This window comes from Anticarsia gemmatalis, chromosome Z (assembly GCF_050436995.1).
Source record: "Anticarsia gemmatalis isolate Benzon Research Colony breed Stoneville strain chromosome Z, ilAntGemm2 primary, whole genome shotgun sequence".
Classification (NCBI taxonomy): Eukaryota; Metazoa; Arthropoda; class Insecta; order Lepidoptera; family Erebidae; genus Anticarsia; species Anticarsia gemmatalis.
Genome location: NC_134776.1, coordinates 5,890,991 through 5,911,663, shown reverse-complemented (window position 1 = coordinate 5,911,663; position 20,673 = coordinate 5,890,991). Strand labels below are relative to the sequence as shown.

General features: G+C 34.6%; 1 protein-coding gene across 2 annotated transcripts in view; it reads left to right on the top strand.

Moving 5' to 3' along the window:
* LOC142986480 (tyrosine-protein phosphatase non-receptor type 11-like) overlaps nucleotides 1-20,673 on the top strand; it is a 77,695-nt gene that overhangs the window by 13,488 nt on the left and 43,534 nt on the right. For both annotated transcript variants that reach the window (XM_076134995.1, XM_076134996.1), the window contains exon 2: nucleotides 9,258-9,420. In XM_076134995.1, coding sequence (XP_075991110.1) covers nucleotides 9,258-9,420 — 163 coding nt within the window. The remainder of the gene's footprint in view (nucleotides 1-9,257; nucleotides 9,421-20,673) is intronic.

Sequence of the window (20,673 nt, the reverse complement as noted above, 5' to 3'; positions counted from 1 at the left end):
TCGAGTGTGTGTGCAGAGCCTTACATCCGCAAGGTGCTTGAATAAATTGCGGGACCGGTTTACGAGATGTAGTCTACCGTCCGATCGTACTTATACAATAGTTATGCAAATCATATAATAATATTATATTTACTATAATGCATAGTGGTGATAAAACGATAATGGTTTGATGCACGCGATTACAAAGTGTCTGTCGTTTTGATAATACTATAACTTAAACTGTCTTAAACAATGGAGTGGAATCGACCAGTACTTTGACAACATTGGAAGATTCCCAGTGGGCCTTTTAGTAGGTATTTGGCTAGGAATTGATTAAACAGTGCTCAACACAGTCTATCGAGGACAGACTTTAAATCAGTAGAGAAGTGGTATTTAAAGTAACTGAAAAGAAAATAAAGCAAAATTAATTAAATATTCTAATTCTTCAAAACTAATATAGCTTGCTTCTTCTATCTTGTATGTTTTTAAGAAGGGGTGTTGTTCTACGTACGTGTTGCTCACGTAAAACAACATGTCAAGTAGAACGATGTTTCCTTCCTCACGACGCGACCGTTTTTCGCAATAAGACGTATCGCGTCATTTTCATTTCTCACCTCATCACATCGCCGTTTCTTGTATGAAAGACACCGGGTCACGTAGAACAATAAGACAAGTATGTAGACCTGTCACTTTTTACAATCAAAGCCTTATATTGCGATCTAGTTGTGGTTTAATACGAACAGCAAATACTAATTCCGCCATTTATAGTCAGGCACTTTATCTTACTTGAGTCTTACTAATTTCTACTAAACTACTTGCTGTAAGTAAATAGGGGCTTATTAGCTAAACGACATGTCCAAGCTATGGCTACTTAAACGAAACAGTTTAGTCAGCGGATGGCACAGATTACAGATACCTAAGTACAGTGCAAAAGCCTTACCATGGGATGACTAGGAGAACACTAAATAAGATAGTCATAAACTTCCGGAAACAAGGTATTACAGACTATTTAGAACTATTTATGACCAATGCCTCGTCTTTATACTGATTTCAGTTACATTATACACCTAATGTTTGTGTGTATCTGTTACTGTAAAAGCCCGAACGGTGGTAAATCCTAAGATTTTCCGGTATAACCTAAGATTTACCAACTCGCAATGGTAAAAGTCCGAACAATTCTTTTATTTCGAACTTTTACCTATATTCACTTGATGATATCGAGATGTCGCCGGAGCCCCGCTTCGCGGGGCTCCTCCTTCTGGGTGGTTAAAAAAAAATAACCACGAAGGCTAAGGTGGGAGCTTCGCTTCGCTCGCTCCCACCTTAGCCTTCTAACCTAACCTACCCATGTCGCTATGCCCAAAACTCCTTCTTTATAACTATGTCACAGTATATAATTATACCGTGAAATAGTTATAAACATAGTTATGAAGGAGGATTTTTTTATATATCGTAACATAGTTTTTAAACTCTGGCTTGTTCGGACTTTTACCATTGAGAGTTGGTAAATCTTAGGTTTTACCGGAAAATCTTAGGATTTACCACAGTTCGGGCTTTTACAGTAACATATCTAATCTCATCGGTTAGATATTTGTAATGGTTAGAACTCATCGTTGTTTTTAATGACGCGATGCGAATGAGACGTGTATCAAATATTTGTCAGATCGAGTCTCGTCCATACCTGTAATAAAGTATGTCTTAATGCCACGCGTCCTCAACGAAAAACCTGACGCAAAGATTAGAAACGAAAACATGTACTTCTTATAAAGTGCTCAGATTAACGGTCAAAAGCGGACACCTATCTTTCTATCGGGTTTAAACTTGCTTAAGCGAGCAGGGAACAGAACTATGAGCAACTCAGATACAAACAGGTGGTCGAGGAAAACAGTGATAATTCTTCCTCAACGTATTTTAATTACCATGAATTAGTGGTAGCATCAGCAATTGTGAAATGCAACGTCAAGACGATTACTCTCGACACGTTCGTGATGCGACACATTAATTTATGCATGTAGCAACAGCCCTACTTAGTTAATGGCTACAGGGCTCTGGTATTGCTTAATGAAACACTCGCACTGAGGTCGATGTTTGCATGTTAACTGCATACAGTATATTGAGCCATTTGTCTTTTGTACTCGGAAACGTATAAAATTGATTTCCTAGTATTTTATTGCCGTTTTTCTGCTCTTAATGCGAGCGTTCTTCTATTATTTCAAAATAGTCACACAACTTAGTGTGGTGTAGTCCAAATCTTCCATTTTTTGCAATTCTGTTTCTGGTCTAATGGGCTTTTTTGAACTTAAATTGCTTTGCTCTAAAATTATTAAAGTTTTATAGTAACCTATTTACAGGTAGGTATAGCCTAGGTTCTTAGGATTGGTCTCATTTTATTGCTAGTTTAGATCGTAAATATTTGTAATCTGGCTAAATAACTCCATTATAACATTGCACCACTATATTGAATGTAGAGTAACGAGTAACACGATATGATTAGAATGTGCAGATGACGGTCTGTTCTAAATATGAGAACATTGATCTCGATTTGAAACAGATATTTCTACGCGCGAGGACTTATTCAAGCTGCTGACATCCACATACTAGTTCATGTCTATCTTAATTACTAATTGCCTGGCCTAATTATGGCAATTTGCAGAGAAGACAGGCTGCAAAAACAAACCTTAGCTCGTACCGTTCAACCGGTGTTCACTACGAAGAAGGTTTTACCCAACTTAACTTTGTTCATGGGTATTACACATAGTAAAAACTAACGGTTAACACATAAGCCTGTTTCCTGCTAGTGCGATGTCATTTAAATATAGGCAATTAAAAAATACAAGGTTTTACCTGTACCTGTCGATAGAAATAAATCGTTCATGTTGTGAGAAACCATAGTTATGTCAACAAAGGTAAGAATCTCGTAATACAGGTTTGAAATTATATTAATTTTATTATTATTGTAAATAATGGTTCAAATTATCCCACGGCTTATGTAAGTTTCCGTTAAGTATCTTTACGATGAATCTCCCACAAGCCTGATTGTAAAATTGAAATGAAAACTTCATAAGTCTATTACACTCGGTATTGGCTGTGACTCAGTTTGATCTAATTGTTTAAAGAAAAACAATTCCCAGCTTCATCCTTCATGATCCTTTTATACTTACGTTCTAGAAGAGCAAATCTAGATATTTACGTTAATTAGAGCATACTTAAAGCATAATAATAGCTGCATCATTTAGCGTTAAACAAATTAAAAGGGCCTATAAAGTAACGATTCATCTTCTAACAGCTTCGTGTCCCCTTCTGTTAGGTGCTTAATGAATTTAAAGTGACGATAGAACGCGTTGACTTTTGAAAACACGGGTATAACTTTAAAATAAAATGATATAATTCTAGCTATAGTAATATTTACTACTAAGTACTGGACATGAAACGACGACGTTACGATATTACCCCATATTTTCCTTATGTCACCCCGATTTACGGTACTAAGAGGGAGGAAATATGGTGTGCTACTATTTGTACAGAAAACTTTATTATTTGTGTCTATAGCAGTTGAGAATGACATACTGGCCCCTACTTTATAATCGGACGGGTATTCTACGATAAAAAAAAGAAAAAACCTTGAACCCGTTCTCAAGTCAATTGCACAATATATTACCGTCGGGAATATCCCAAGAAAGCTGTCTTAAGACTAGTTCTTACGCGTAACTAGACAGACAGAAATAATTTTCCTCAAATAACATACCTATGGCATTTTTATCTCGGCAAAATATAATTAATAAATTCGTACGCAATAAACAATCGTCATACAGATATGTCTCAGTATGTACAGTCGTATCTTGACTAAATTGTTTCCGCACTGACGCTAATGAGAGAACAATGATTTCCTTCCCAATACTTGACACGATTTACTGAGAGTTGTATTGAATACATCGGCGAATATGATCTTCGGTATAGGTACCTTGTATCAATATTTGGAACATTGTACGCTGATGCGAAAAGTGTCGTAACTATGTTTTGTTTAAAAAAGTGATTTCAATGTAGAAAAAAGTTAAGTTAGTATTCTAAAAAGGCAAAGAAAAAAATAACTGATAAACTATAAATTACTGATTACTTTATGAATTTGACATAAAAACTTCTGAGACACGTACGTTACGTTAAGTTTGAATGAGTTTCAAGATTAAAGTTGGAAGAATTTTTAGGGTTTTCCATTGTGTAATCATAAAATAATATCACTACTGATCAAATTCTGTGATATTTCTACAGAAAAAGTCGTAACAAAACGATCGTGTTTGGATGCACCTTTGCAACTATCTAACATTTATGTAAATTGTGTTACAATTTCCTCAAAGTCTCTAAAATATGATGTTTACACAAATACTTCATAAACAATAATAACAACGCATTTATTATGACTTCTAAATAATAAACAAACAATTAACGCACTTTCATAGTCTAGCAGTTTACAAACACGATGACAGAACGCTGTGCACGTCAAGCCGTCAAATGTATCTACAATTACAATTCGTTTTACGCAGCACATATTTTACAAACCTGTTTAGAGTATATCGTAATATCAGAACACAACATTACGTGTATATATTCAGTGCAAAATATTCACATGACGAGGGTGAGATTCACCCCTCGTGCCCTTGACCCGAAATCTCCCCTATTTTATTGTGAGGTAACCTTGACGATATGATGGATGTTGTTCAAGTTTAAACAGAAAGGGCAATGACCCTTTATTGATTTTACGAGTTAGGAAAATCAATAATGTTTACTTCTTTAGAATGGTATAAAAGAAATAGCATCAACTCAGAAGTATTTGTAATCAGTTTCATAATGAGTTTGGTAACACCAAGTAAAGTGTCAGGTGACAAGTGACGCGGTATGTTTGAATTTTTTGCCACAAAATTGTTGAAACAATGTTAATATTGCAGTTTCATTGCAATATATCGATGTTTTGACTATCCCGGTTCAATCAACAATGAAAATTTAGTATAATCATCATTAGAAACCAAATCAATTTCCAAAATTTTTGATAATGCAGCTTTAAAAGTGATCTAAAGAAGGCGTCAATAAAAGGCGTACCTTAAAATCGCTGAAAGATATAAAATACTTCATGAATAGTATCAAAACTAACAGGAATATAATTTTTGAACCTTTGAGAAGATCTTTGTGCAGTATTAGAACGATACACGTTTGAAAAACAAAGATATAAAACTTATTCCGAGATATGATTGAGCTATGAAAATTAACCAGTGGCATTGAAAACATTAATATTTTTCAATCAGCGATGGAAAGTTCCTTTATCGGCGTGTGTACAGCAGCGCTGTGGTACGTAAACAATGCCATATCACTTACAAGTACATTGATGACGTTTCGACATACTTTGTCAATGATTATGATTATGCAGGTGCGTCGACTAACATGTAAAGTATCTTATAATTGATTATATAAATATATCATTTGTTTTATGTCGGTCACGGAGAGTGGACTGCCACGTGCTTGATGCTATATAACCTTAGTTAAAGCAGCGAGTGTCAACAGCGACTTTTAAAATTGAATGGACTTGAACTTTGGGTTTTGTTTTGCTGCATCGTTTTTCGATTTGCGTGGACTTTTCTCCACACTGCTTCTCCGTCAAAATTACAATTCTTAGTCTACAGAGATCCCTCCGAATCTTGTTTAATCCGATTCCACTTGCGTTTAAACTGCAGATCGTCATGACGAGTTCGTCGTTGCATATTTCGATTGATGACTGGGCTGTGCAAGCGATTGATGACTAATACTTTCCATGATTAGAACCTGGAATACTTTGGGTCAGTTTCCATGATTGAGGGACAGCAAGGTCAAAAAAAATCGTGTGCGAAATTGCAGAAGACTGAACTTTATTTTTAACTTCGCGAACTTGTGTGTTGTTTGAGGAGAGGTCAAATATAGGCCAAATTAGGTGTTTGGAAGGAACAAGGGTGGGAAGTCCCGTGTTGTCATGGTAATACCTGTTCAAAGAGTATCCGTAAGAACAGGCCCGTGTAAAAATGTGTAGGGAGGAATCTCGATTGGCTGTTTCCTGTGTCGTGCGCATTGTGCTGTGTTGTTGGTTGTATTCGACATTTTGTTCGTTAATATCTTGTCGTCAAGTATTTTCTATTAACTGAAAAATACTCGATGAATGAGTTCTCGCTTCAGACTTCTGTAGAATCCTCCCTGGTTTAATCATTCTCCAGCAAAAGGTTAGGTATTTTTTTCATACAGTAGTCTCACATTTGACAACAGGTACCACATAGGTATAACCTCTCGTCAAGTACTAATAGTAGTAGTATAATGCAAAAAATATTGAATCACTTATTTGGAATAACAATATTTGGAATAAGAGCTTTTTGAAATTAAACACAGTGTTCGTATTTTATAGGCTATATTTTTGATTAATGCACAAGGATAGTATTTACATTTTATAACTAAGTTTATGATTAAAAAAGCATATTTGAGATTAGGAAGCAAGGTTTGTAATTCAAAGGTCAAAATCATACAGTATTCAAAATCAAAAAGTGAATTTACTTTACATTCACTTGACTTAAATTATAGTTTTGAAATACGGAGTGATCGAAATTAGACATTAATTGATAAATTCTTTGTTTCTATACATATTTTTCAAGTATGAAAAATATCACAACATCAATTTCATTTAATTATATTTGTAGTTAAATAGTTAAATGTATTTGCTATTATAAAGCTTATTAAGGTAGTTATACAAACAAATTTCTTATCAAAACCAAACGTAACACAATATGCCACTCCGTATACAGTAGTATACACATCTTATTCTCATCAAACTACCTGTAATACAATTAAAACGCTCCACACCTAAGATGTAATGGCCCTAAACCGATCGATAATTGATTCAGGCGCGGGCAGGGCCGCCTTTCTTACGTACTTATGAAGGAGACGTTCCTCCACAGGTATGTGAGAAATAGGTACACAAAGCAGAATAATCATGTGATCAAACACAGTTGATTACAGGACTATTTCTACCTGTCTACCTATTAGGTAGGTTTGACATTATGATTTTAAGACTCCCTACAGCAGTCAATTAGGACCAATGCGGCCAGATTGACTCGCGTGTACGGAGTGAGGGTGCATGTTTCGCAATTCCTTATATACTAGCCGCGGGAGCGAAACCATATCGCGATCTAATTTTTCCTCTAACGCCATCTAGGGAGCTTCTTGACAACTTTAAATTAAGTTCTAAGTTATGATTCTTATGTTAATAAGACAATTTAATATTTCTTAGTTTGGCGTTGTTTCCTTGACGTACAAATGTTTTAAAGTAAAACAAAGTTGAGTATTTTTAAAAAAGTTTTTGAAGTACCTTCTTTGGTGTCATTTCTTGATAATAAAAGAGATATTACTTTACGAAACAATTCAAATGATTCATAGTAATCTATGCTTTCATTGTAGCAACTTTGTACTTATTGTCATCTGGGGTATTGGCTTAATCTTCACTTCTTGTTTCTTCACCCTAAAGAAAAGCATAAGAATAATAAATACACATATCGCAAAGAAGTAGAATATAATTACTATTAAAAGAAGAACATACATTACATACACATATTATTACATTACCTCCTTTGCATAGATTTATAAACTTATATTTGACAAATTATTTTTCAACAAGTTAATACCTAATTAAAACAAAACAATAATTAACTTGTAGCTGTGTTCACACCAGGTTTAGTTTCTTTTCAAGTAATTGGCGTCTCATTGGGAGTGTACAATATCACAATATTGTTCGACGCGTGGAAATTGTATCCAGACTTATACTTAAGTTACAATAGCACCTTATTATATTGGTTCGTTTTATTTCACATACGATTGCGTATACCGTAATTGTGTTATGAACTTACAAAAGCTTTAAAAAGTTTAAAGTAGAATTATTTTTTTACATTTGTACATTATTATACCAAGTAAAAGGCAGAAACCCTGTTGCAATCCCCCTCGTTTCCAAGTCTCTTGTACTATATTTAGTACGCCCATGATTCATACAGTATATTTAAATAATAAAAATGACACACAGTTACAAATTAAATAGGGACCAAAACAATAAATGTCTACTCCTTTTTCCGGACTTCAAACGGAAGTACAATAAAATACCCTTCGTTTGCAATAAATATAAACCATCAATTAGTAACAGCGATTACTGAACCGCAAACCTTTGTTTCGGCAAAAAAGTTTTACTTAGACGAGTTTCCTTAAAACCTCTAACGGAACAAAATACAATGAGAATATTTATCCTTCCGAACCATCTATTTTTTCACAACCCGCACTGATCTAGCGAGGTGGACTCAAGGCCTAACACTTCCCTCGTTCGGGAAGAGAACCTTTGCCCAGCAGTAGGACGACGACAGCTTAAAAAATGTATTCATCCTTCTGAGAGTACATAATTAATAAAGCATCTCGAAGGCAACTTTTTGCCGGAATTGATTATAATACCGTTTTGTATGGAGCATTGTCGCTTGAGTGACGATACCGACCTCAAGGAACTTACTGGTGCAAGACTGTTTACGTTATCTGTTATGTAAAGCCTACGTGATGTTTCCTGTACTGTCATTCATGCTGCTCTCCGGGGCTATTGAGAAGTAGTAACACTAACACTTTCATGTAGAATCTAACACCAACAACTATCTATTTCGTTGAAGAAATTCGTCAAAGATATGTTAAAATCTATTTAGTTGGAAATTTAGTATCAATTTTGCTGTGATAGGTACTAATAATGGATTAATCATCAATATCTTTTCTTCTCTTTGTTGAAAAGAATAAATTGGGTTTTCCTATTGTGATATGCATCATGCAGCATTAGTTCATGCATCCAAGTAATTTGGAGTGACGTCATATACCATACGTGTGATGAATGAATGAACTAATATGCTGCAAAGATGAATCGTGAGGTGATCTTCGAATTCAAGAAGTAATGATACCTAATTTTCATTCAAGAAACGGTATGATAAAGAACTTCACTGGTTTCAACGGTTTGCAGGCCAGGGTTTACTAGAGGCAATGTCACAAGTTTGATTAAAGATACACGTGTAAACAAAATTTATAAACGATTCTTTATATTCCTTTTGTTTTGTAACTATTTTTCCCGTTTTGAGTGCGCAAGTGAGGGTTTTACAGACTAAAAGACTTTATAAAGCAGCTTATTGGAACACTGGCTTTCATAATTCACTTACGTAATAGCATAAAGCAACTGAGACTAAAGTGTCTTGTTATCTTCACAGATGGTTCCACGGCGTGATGTCAGCGAAGGAAGCAGAGCACTTGATCATGGAGAAGGGCAAGAACGGCTCGTTCCTGGTGCGTGAGTCGCAAGCGCACCCTGGGGAGTACGTGCTGTCGGTGCGTGTCCGCGGCAGGGTCAGCCACGTCATGATTCGGAGACAGGTTAGTCAGCCTAGCGGAAATGTTTTAGGACCAAAGACTCATCCAAGTCACGTCCAATTTATGACCTGACGTAACGATGCATTATGTCTGCAACAGCTATTGAATTTGTTTTTATTTGGTTACACATGTTAAAGATATTTCGACGACGCACGGCTATAAGAAATTCGTTTCATTAGCAAGAAATTGGTCAAACGAAAACTATAACTTAATGATCATTTTCTTTATTAAATTGGGAAATAACCTATTTCACACAAAGGGCAAAATTATCCTCTCTTTACATTTATAGACTGTGCAAGCTGCTGTGAGTAATAATAAAAGAAAGGCTCGATACCCAGTTAAATACAAAATAAAATTTTAAGGAAAAAAATTGTATTCCAATCTATCTTTAAAATTATCTAATGACGTAAAAAAAAACTCTTTTATTGACGTTATTTCTACTGCTGACTATTTTTTCGTGATTATTTTAATATTTTCTTTGTTATTTACATTAATAGTTATGAACCGATTTTGTTATGAAAAAACATTACTTAGTCGAATATAATTTTTCCGGTCTAACTTCAGTCGTAATTATGTCGTTTTTCGTTTCGTTTAGCATTACTCTGAGATAGGAACATCAGGGATAGTTAGGGGTTAGACAAGGACTTTCAATTGACCACACCTAATGTTCTTTACTCTTTGGTCAGACATTAAGCTTCAGTTGCACATGCACCAGGACATGGAATGCAGTTTTAGTTCATCGCGCATGCGTTAAATATGAATTGATGAATTGCCATTACTTAAATAAATACTTTGAAAATAAAAAGTAAACTAGTACTTTTCATTTTCAAAGTATTTTTTGTTTAATAAAATTAATTTTCCTTAAGTTATTTAAAGGACAGATATAGATTTATTTTTTCTTGTAAAAATAATGTATCCGGGATATTTTTGTACCACTGCGTAAAAAGTTCTTCCAGATGTAAAAAAATAATAATAATAATTATTTATTTTCTTATTTTTTGGCAAAAAAAATGGTTTTATCGTTTATATCTTATCATAATGTATGGTGTTTTAGTTTATGGCTACTTTACTTTTTCACCATTAAGAGTTTTCACAAAGTTTTCATTAAGTTTAACATTGGCTTGAGAGACGGACATCAGCACTAGACGAGAGTGAGAAAAGGACTTCCGATAGAGAACACCTCAATCAATACGTTTCGGGCAGACTTAATATGCTTCTGTTGCACATGCACCGGACATGGAATGCAACGCCATTTCCAATACGCATGCGTCAAATTGTTTTCGCTAAGTTGCCATTTTTCTAACACTTTAAATACTACGGTTTTATGTTCGCATCATCAATATTATCTCCTTAAAACTCTTTAAATTTCGACGTCTACACGAAAAGGCTGATGTTTTTTGGCAACTTATAAAAATATTTTTATCCGTTCAGATGTTTTGGACAATGTTGCCATGTATGCGAATCTGATGGTTACAAGTAACTCCTGTGCACTCATGTGTGCCTGGTACTTGAATATTTATACGCAGCCGCGATGGGGTATCGGGACATCGGAGAGGGGTTGAAATAGCTTTAGTTATAAATAAATCTATTGCTAAACACGCGCAGCTATGAAAGTTGCCTGACTTAAAAATAAATCTCTTGTATTCTGTTATTAATAATAATTGCGGCTTATCGTATTAGTATTCTAATAATATTATATTATTTTAATAGTCATAAAAGACCATGCCTTTTTTCTTAAATTCCTAAAGTACCTAATCATGAATTTATTTTTCCCGTCAAAATTGTATCTTAAGCAGCAAAACTTTAACCGAATGAAATTCGTTAAGTTTAGCATTGGCTTGAGAGATACAGAGCATTGCAGCTGTTTGCAAGGGTTGAACAAGGACTTCCTATGGGAAACAATGTTCAATACTATTATTAAGTCTAACTTCATGCTTCAGTTGCACATGCACTCCGGTATATTACAAATATTCAGGTCCAGTTATCCGATTTGTTACCATTTAATTTTCTCAAAATTCCTATTAACATTTTAAATTACATTGAATTTTCTTTACATTATTAAATAATTTAAGTCTCATTTTATAGGCATATTCATATATTTTTTGTTTAGATCCTTTAATCCGTTGTATTGTTGCCATGTTTAACATTATCAAAATATGTTAGTTTATTCCTATGAACTTATGTGTACCTGGTACTTGGATAGAAACACGCAGCCGCGAATATCAAGCTGCTGGTTAAGATATTCGCATATAACTATACTTTACTATAGTCACTGTAAACACAAGCATAGTTGACAGGTGTGAGTTATTATTAAAGGTATAATTGATTTGCAATTACATTATTGCTATATTGCAATAATTATATATTTTAATGATATGAGTAGGTGATGAAAATAAATATCCCATGATTTATTGATTGTATTTCAGAACGTATTATACGTTCCTATAAGAAAATAATGGAATCTCAACACTCCCAACGTCGCGGTGGATAGCTACTGATAATTCAAGCCAGAGCCTTTATTTGATTGGGCTGTATTTGATTATTATTTTACCAGAATTTTGATAACATTCTTAGAATTCTCTAAATTTTAAATTAATGTTTTGTTCATATTTTGAGCTTTTTGGTTTGAGATAAAGCATAGGCAATAATCATGGGTTAAACAAGGACATTAGATATAGAACCGCCAATACTCCTTGGTCAGATATGCTTTATTTACACATGCACCGGCAATGGAATGCACTATCGTTTGAACGACGCATGCGTTAAATTAAATTTTCTTAAAACTTGCCATCTCTCAGAGTTATAGATTGTTTATTATGCTTAAAATACTAATTCCTTCATTTATTCCAAGAACAATTTTAAAATTCGATGGTTATTTTATTGCAAATTTTGTAATGCTCTCTTTCAATGTTTTGGACAGTGTTGCCATCTTATATTATTATGTCCTGTTGTGAAACAATTGACTCCTATGTTCTTCTGTATGCCTAGTACTCGGGTACCTACACGCAGCCGCGATGATCAACAGGTGGTCGAGCTTAGATATATCTATTGCTGTATATTGTGTTTGTAAACAAAGGCAACTTACTGCACCGGATCTCCAAATATGATTCATATGGTCAAAATAGTTCTATTTATATTTTAAGGGGTCCTAATTCTCTGTGATTCTAATTCGGCATTATACTCGCAAGCCATTGTCAAGTAATTAAATTCGCCAAGCGAAAAAAGTAAGCAGTGAGACAGCGGAAGCCAAGAGCTTTTTTCGCCCTGGACTGATTTTGTAGGTGTTGGAGGTAGAAGGTCTTGCCCTTGGCGAAAACCGAAGCCAGTAGTAGTAGCCAGTAGAAGCTTTGTAGCCCAGTTCTTCGAAGATAGCACCACTACGTCTTGTTGCAGAATGTTGCTGTTGCATCCTGTGCTACACAGTAAATAAACATTGAGAACATACATTTTAAACAATACATTTAGTTAGTACGCCTTTCATCTCGGGGTGCAAATGAGTACATTAAAACAACAAAGACCCAGATAGTAATTTTGCCGATCGTGATGACAGAATTCGATTCATAACAAAATATCTATTCCAGTTAGTAATAAATTGTTACTCTTCGTTAAAGTTCTGAAGGTCTTTATATTAATTTTTTTTTTTTTTGCGGTCGTAGTATACTTTAGTTTTAAAAGACTTTCTTTTCTTAAGACGCATTCAATCTTGCCAGCTTTACTGCCATACATTTATCATTGACTTAAAGCATTGATTTGAGGGAGAACCTTAGTCATAGTTGAGGGTGATAGACAAGAAAACAGCTAACAATCGATACCCTTATATGAGTCAAAACGATTCAAATGCATAGACGTGGGATGCAGTTAAAAAGTCTACGACGCATGCGTTTGATGTTATTTGTAGAGTTGCCATCCCATTCTAATTAACATAGAATTTAGAAACGACAAATAGATTCTAGGAAAAAACACACTTCTTGAATGTTCTTATAGGATATTCTATGACAAAGATTTTTTTGGCGTTGGAATTATTAAGCAAATAGATTATTTTCAATGTTGTCATACATGTTTATTACCAATCAAGTCATGTTGTCTTCTTGGTACTCATGTGTGCCTGGTATTTCGATACCTTCACGCAGCCGCGCTTTCTCGACCCGCGTTTCTGTCAGATCTTGGATATACAAATGTATTTATATTTGCACGCTATATGCCATTGTTTTGTAAACAAACGCTACGGTGACAGGTGCATGGTTCTCAATTTAAGATACTTATTACTTGAATTAATGTAATATGTTACTGTAAAAGCCCATATATACCAAAATGCCAATTATTGGTTGCAGTAAAGGAAAAATTGCTTGTGACGTATGATGTACGTATGTAGTAGAGTTATCTACTGCTCCACTTGGAGATTGCAGCCGCCACCATTGCTGTTTCGGTTTTCGACTATTATCTCATTAAAACGGTGATACTTAATACATTTCATTTTATTGGATTAAAGAATACTCAATTGATAACTTTAAGTTAATTTCTTCAATTATATTTTCATTCATCAGTGGTACAACAATCATTCTAACGTTTTTTAAGAGAGTTCTTTCTCACAACGCGCTTAATTTTCCCGGCATAACGTTCCTCTTATAATGCATCTGAGCCTTGTTTTTGATAAGTTAAGCATTAACTTGAGAAAGGACATCTATAACAGTCGAAGACTCAAGAAAGACTTCCTATAGAGGAGAGCTAACGATTGAAAACTCATTGGTCAGACTATATGCTTCAGTTACACATGCACCGGGCATGGAATGCACTTTCAGTTGAACGACGCATGCGTTGAGTTCAACTTGTTAAACTTGCCATCTCTCAGGGGTCATATTTTTGGTTTAGGTATTATGTTAAAATATTAATTTAGTTTATTTCTTTGTAACAATAGGATATCATTGAGACTTTAATGGATATTTTTGGATCTTTTATAATGTAATCTATCAAATTTTTTGGGCAATGTTGCCATTTAATGTCAATTGTGAATAGAATAGACTACTTTCTACTTCTGGGTGCCTGGTACTCGGGTACCTACACGCAGCCGCGCTTTTCAACAGGTGGTCGAGCTTAGATATATCTATCCATTGCTGTATATCGTGTTTGTAAACTTTGTAAACAACCGTAACTTACTGCATCGGGTTTTCAAAAGTACGATTTATAAGTTTCGAAATAATTTCATTTATATTTTAGGGATCCGTATTTCACGGTGATCCTAATTTCTAAATTAGTTGCGACAAAAATATCGTTTATAGGACGTCACATTTAAGCGCATGCCATTGCAAAGTAATTAAATATGCTCAGCGTAATAAAATTGCAGTAGGCCGTTAGCTCATTATCACCCTGGGACTAATTTTGTAAGTGCTGGAACTAGAAGGTCCTGTGCCTGGTGAAAACCGAAGGCAGTGAGCAGCTTCTTCGCCCAGTACTTAGTAGATAGCTCCACTACTTTATATTTTGCTCTAGTTTATTTTGACTTTGTTACCTACTTATTGTTACTCTCATAAAAGTATTTATTCCAGTTTGGAATATACATTAGTTTAAGAAGTTTCTTAACAAGCATTCAATTTTGTCGTCTTTCCCCAATTCGCTAACGCGTTGCGATAAATTTTTCATTGACCTGAGGAATAACCTTTGGTCATAGTTAAGGACGATAGACAAGAAAACAGCTAACGATCGATACCTATTGGTTAAAACTCCTCAATAGCATATACTTGGACATGGAAAGCAGTTTAAAATTTTAACTACGCATGCGTTTTATGTGATTTTTTAAAGTTGCCATCCCATTTCAATATACATTGAATCTGCAAACAAAACATTCATTTTAAGAAAAATATTTTTCCATATCCACGTAGCGTGTCTGTTGAACAGATTTTTTGGGCATTTCTATATTATGCAGGTTTAAATTATTTTCAATGTTGCCATGTATGTCTATTGCCAATCGAGTTGACTCCTTGGTATTCATGTGTGCCTGGTATTTCGATACCTTCACGCAGCCGCGCTTTCTCGGCCCGCGTTTCTGTCAGTTCTTAGATATACAAATGCATACTTGGTTCCTATAAGTTATTGTTTTGTAAACAAACGCTACGATGACAGATGCACAGTTCTTCATATTAGATACTATTAAATAGAATTAATGGAAAATATGTAAAGTTTTCATAGGCAGTACAAGTAAATATAAGTTGCTAATAGATAACTCCACTTGGCGATTGCAGTCGCTGCCATTGCTGCTGTTTTTAATTGGCCATTCATTCGGCTATGATCTCCTTAAAATGGTTCTACTTTTATAGAAATAACTAGCGGACCCGACAGACGTTGTCCTGTCTACACGTCTTTAATTTGTAAAAAATAATTTAAAAAACATTGTTCAGCGGACAAAATTGTGAATCTAAACCATTCTCAGATCCCCTTGAACACACACAAAAAATTTCATCAAAATCGGTCCAGTCGTTTAAGAGAAGTTTAGTGACATACACACTTACAGAAGAATTATGCCTTAGCGCGACTTCGTTATATTAAGAGCCGAAACTAATACAAAAGAAACGCGAGTTTCGGAACGCGACATTTAAACTCCTCCAACTATGTATTCTGTGCTCCAACGAACACACGCACATTGTTTTGATAGATACGATCTTTGACTTTAGGAACACACCTACATTGCTTAGACAACAGTAAGTGCATGTAATTTTGATATGAACTTTATACCATAGCAATAAAGCTCAAATTGACTACGTTTTAGTTACAAATCATTTGTATGAGAAAAAGAAAAGGGTTATTTTTAGGATTTTTCCAGCGATAATTCTAATTTTTCTCGCCGTAAAAACCATCCTTAAACTTCAACGAACATTTTAAAAAAAGATTTGGCCAAATTGGTCGAGGCGTTGTTGAGTTATGCGCTTACCAACACATTTTGCGATTCATTTTTATATTATAGAAGAATACTCTAGATAATATAACTTTGATGTGTTTTAAATAACTATTATCAGCTATTCTATCGTTAATCGGTGATGCAACGTTAGTTGTAAAGGTTTTTGTTGGGGTTCTCTGTTACGAAGTGTTTAATTTTGCCGGTAAAACATTCCTCTTACATTGCATCTCATCTCTGTTTTATATAGGTACATTAAGCTTTAACTTGAGATAGAACATCAATAACAGTCGATGGAGGAACAAGGACTTCTAATAGAGGAAAGCTAACGATTGTTAACTTCTTGGACAGGCTGAATGCTTAAATTACTCATGCATCAGACGTGGAATGCATTTTGATGTGAACGACGCATGCGTTACATTAAATTTGCTTAAAACTTGCCATCGTTCGGGGGTCCTATGTTTGGTTTACTGTGTTATAAATATTACTTTGTTTATTTATATCTAACAACTATATATATTTGAGACGCTTTTGGATATTTTTGAAACTTTTGAAATGTTATCTATAATTTTTTTTGGGCAATGTTGCCATTTAATGTCAATTGTGAATAAAATAGACTACTCCCTAATTCTGTGTGCCTGGTACTCGGGTACCTACACGCAGCCGCGCTTTTCAACAGGGGTTCGAGCTGTGATATAATATATGTATTGCTATATATTGTGTTTGTAAACAAACGCAACTTACTATGCACCGGGTTTTCGAAGGACGATTTATAAAGATTGAAATGATTTTAGGATTTCTAATCTACTATTACCAATCCTATGTATTTTGGAACCGTTAGTTATAAAGTAATGAAATATGCACAGCAGTAAAAAATATTAAAGTAATTAGAAAACGCTAGCTAGAAGCTCATCATCCTGAGACTGATGTTGTAGGTGCTGGAAATAGAAGAAATTTGGGATCTGCGAAAACCGAAGCCATTATTTCCATCATTTTCTGCAGAGTACTGTTGTTAGGTCAGATCTGTGCAATATAAGGACAACGTTGAGAATACAACACATTACAAATTAGACGCCTATATTCATTTATTTTTTGTACGCCTTCAATACTTGGGTGCAATTCAGGGGATTTAAACAACACAGACCTAAAGACCTAGTTACTTATTTGGCTCTAGTATATTTTAAAGTTGATCTTATTGTTTAATTCATAAAAGTATTTATGCCAGTTTCATATCTACTATTACTACTTTTTCCATGTTCTGGAGATTTAACTTTCAAGGGTGTTTTTATTGGTCGTGGTTTACCTTTAATTTTGGGAGTCTTTTTTAAAACGAATTCAATGTTGCCGGCATTTTTTTACTACCATGTCGCGTTACGATTAATTTCGCATCCACTCAAAGCATTGACCTGAGGGAGAACCTTGTCCATAGTTGAAGGCGATAGACAAGAAAACAGCTACCGATCGATGACTACAGCTTACAACGCTTCAATTGCATACACTAGGACATGGAATGCAATTTAAAATTCGACTACGCATGCGTTTAATGTGATTCGAAAAGTTGCTATCCCATTTTAATTAGCACCATATTCACAAAAGAGAAATAGATTTTCGAAAAATACTTTTTTTAAATTAATATCCCAATGGCTAGTCTATAAAACGGATTTTTTTGGATATTTCCATATTAAGCAAGTTTAGATTATTTTCAATGTTGCCATGTTTGTCTATTGCCAATCATGTTGACTCCTTGGTACTCATGTGTGCCTAGTATTTCGATACCTTCACGCAGCCGCGCTTTCTCGACCCGCGTTTCTGTCAGATCTTGGATATACAAATGTATATTTGCTTGTTATATGTCATTGTTTAGTAAACAAACGCTACGATGACAGATGCATGGTTTTCAATATTCATTTATATCATCATTCAATTATACTTGTGTCTTGAATTAATACAATACACCTTGAATTTTTATAAGTAGTAAGTATGGTTCTAGTAAATGAAAAGTTGCTTGTGACTCGTACTCATAGATAACCCCACTTGGAGATTGCAGTTGCTATCATTCGGTTATGATCTCTTTAAAGTAGGTTTACTTTATATGTTTCGTTTTATTGAATTTAGGAATACTCTATTGATAACTTTACGGTCGTTGCTTCAATTACTCTTTCGTTAATTGGTGGTCCAACTTTAGTTACAAAAGCTCTTTGCTGGAGTACATTCTTACGAAGCGTTCCGTTTTGCGGGTGTCCATTTTTTTGATAAATTAAGCTTTAACTTGAGATAGAAAATCAACACAGTCTAGGGTTAAACAAGGACTTCCAATAGACGAGAGCTAACGATCGATTACTTATTGTCAGATTGTATGCTTCGGTTACACATGCACCGGGAAGGGAATGCACTTTCAGCTGAACGACGCATGCGTTAAAATTAAAAGTTTAAATTATTTGCTTGAAACTTGCCATTTCTCAGGGTTGTTATTTGTATATTATGTTAAAAATATCAATTAATTTATCTTCTATCAACAACTGTTAGTTATTTGAGATCGTCGATGGATATTTTTGTAACTTTTGTAATGTTTTCTATTTAAATGTTTTAGACAATGTTGCCATACATGTCAATTTGTATTACAGTTAACTCCTTTATACTTCTATGTGCCTGGTACTCCGGTACCTACACGCAGCCGCGATGTTCAACAGGTGGTCGAGTTTAGTTCATATACAACTAGTTATATCACTCTAAGTTATTGTAAACAAGCGCAACTTCGTGCACCCGACGTTAAGTATTGGACCCGGTCAAAATAATTCGTTCTGGAATGACTTGATGACAAATTGAATCCTATTTCATTAGAACATTAAATAATCAGTACGCGCAGCAAAACAATAGGGAAATGAGAGCTTATTATCAACCTACCGATGATTTTGAAGAGACTGGAAGTAAGAGGTATTACAGCTGCTGCAAAATGAAGCCAACAGGCAGCTTTGTTCCCCCTCACTGCAAAATGCTGCATCAGACCTGTTTTGTTGTAGAAAAGACGTAGAGAACACATACTATTTGTAATGCCTTCTTCACTCTGGTGCAAGTGCTGACAAAGTTAAAGACCTATTTCTAATATTCTTATTGTGCTTCAATCATATTCTCATAAAATATGTCCTCTGATGGCAAAGTTTGATTCATTTCAGTTACGAATATATTGTTACTACTTTGTCCAAGTTATGGTAACCTATTTGTTCCTTAGAGGTTTTTATAGTAATAGTAAAAACTGTTGCTTACTTTGGCCCTAAAAGTCAATCGATTCTTAAAAGGAATTAAATTTCGCCGACCTTTCCTCAGTACCTTGGGGTTGCGACATATTTTCATCAACCTAGAACCTAACCTTTGCATACTAGTTCGAGAGAGAGCCTTAAATAGTAAAGGTGGTAGACAAGAGAACAGGTAACGATCGATATCATTTCTTTAGACAATATGCCCCAATAACACGTGCACCGCAACGTGGAATGCAGTTAAAATTGTACCACGCATGCGTTAAATTTTATTAGTAAAGTTGCTACTTAATTTTATTTACCATCGAATTCATCTTCATACACTAGAAATTTAATTCTAGAAAAGATACATTCCTTGAATTTAATAATAGCGTGTTTATTATGTTTTTTTACTATCTGTCAATTGTTATGTTTAAAGTTAACTTAATTTAGGCCATCAATGTTGCCATGTATGTCTATTGCCGATCAAGTTGACTCCTTCGTATTCATGTGTGCCTAGTATTTCGATACCTTCACGCAGCCGCGCTTTCTCGACCCGCGTTTCTGTCAGCTCTTGAATGTATATTTGGTTGCTATGGTTATTGTTTTGTAAACAAACGCTACACTGACAGATGCGTGGTCTTCAAAAATTAGGCTCTAAAACAATAAATGCTTATGACATAAATACCTATAGGCATTATTTTCTATAAATAGACAATGAAAAATGAATTACACATCAATATTATTGTTAAGCCTTGGTTAGTTTCATAATCGATAGTGTTTATTATTGTCATGGTCGTTGCACTTAGCACTCCCTATAGCTTATGTGCGCCTAGTACTTTCGATACGAAAGTGGATCAATCCACCACATGGGTGTGGTCTCTGGGGCATGCAGTGACTGACATCTATTGGCCAAGACTATCAATTAATTTTACAACTTTTGGTCTAGATTTAGACCTTTGAAATTTTACCTTTAGTCCCATGTAGCCTATCGACACTACATCCTATCAAGTAACCGGCTCAATGCTGATTATTAATGTATTTTTTTGGACCATACATAAGGTTAATCTAATAAATAAAATATTCTGTCTTCATTGCTAGCTCAAAATAAATTTGACAATGCATTTCAGTAGAAAC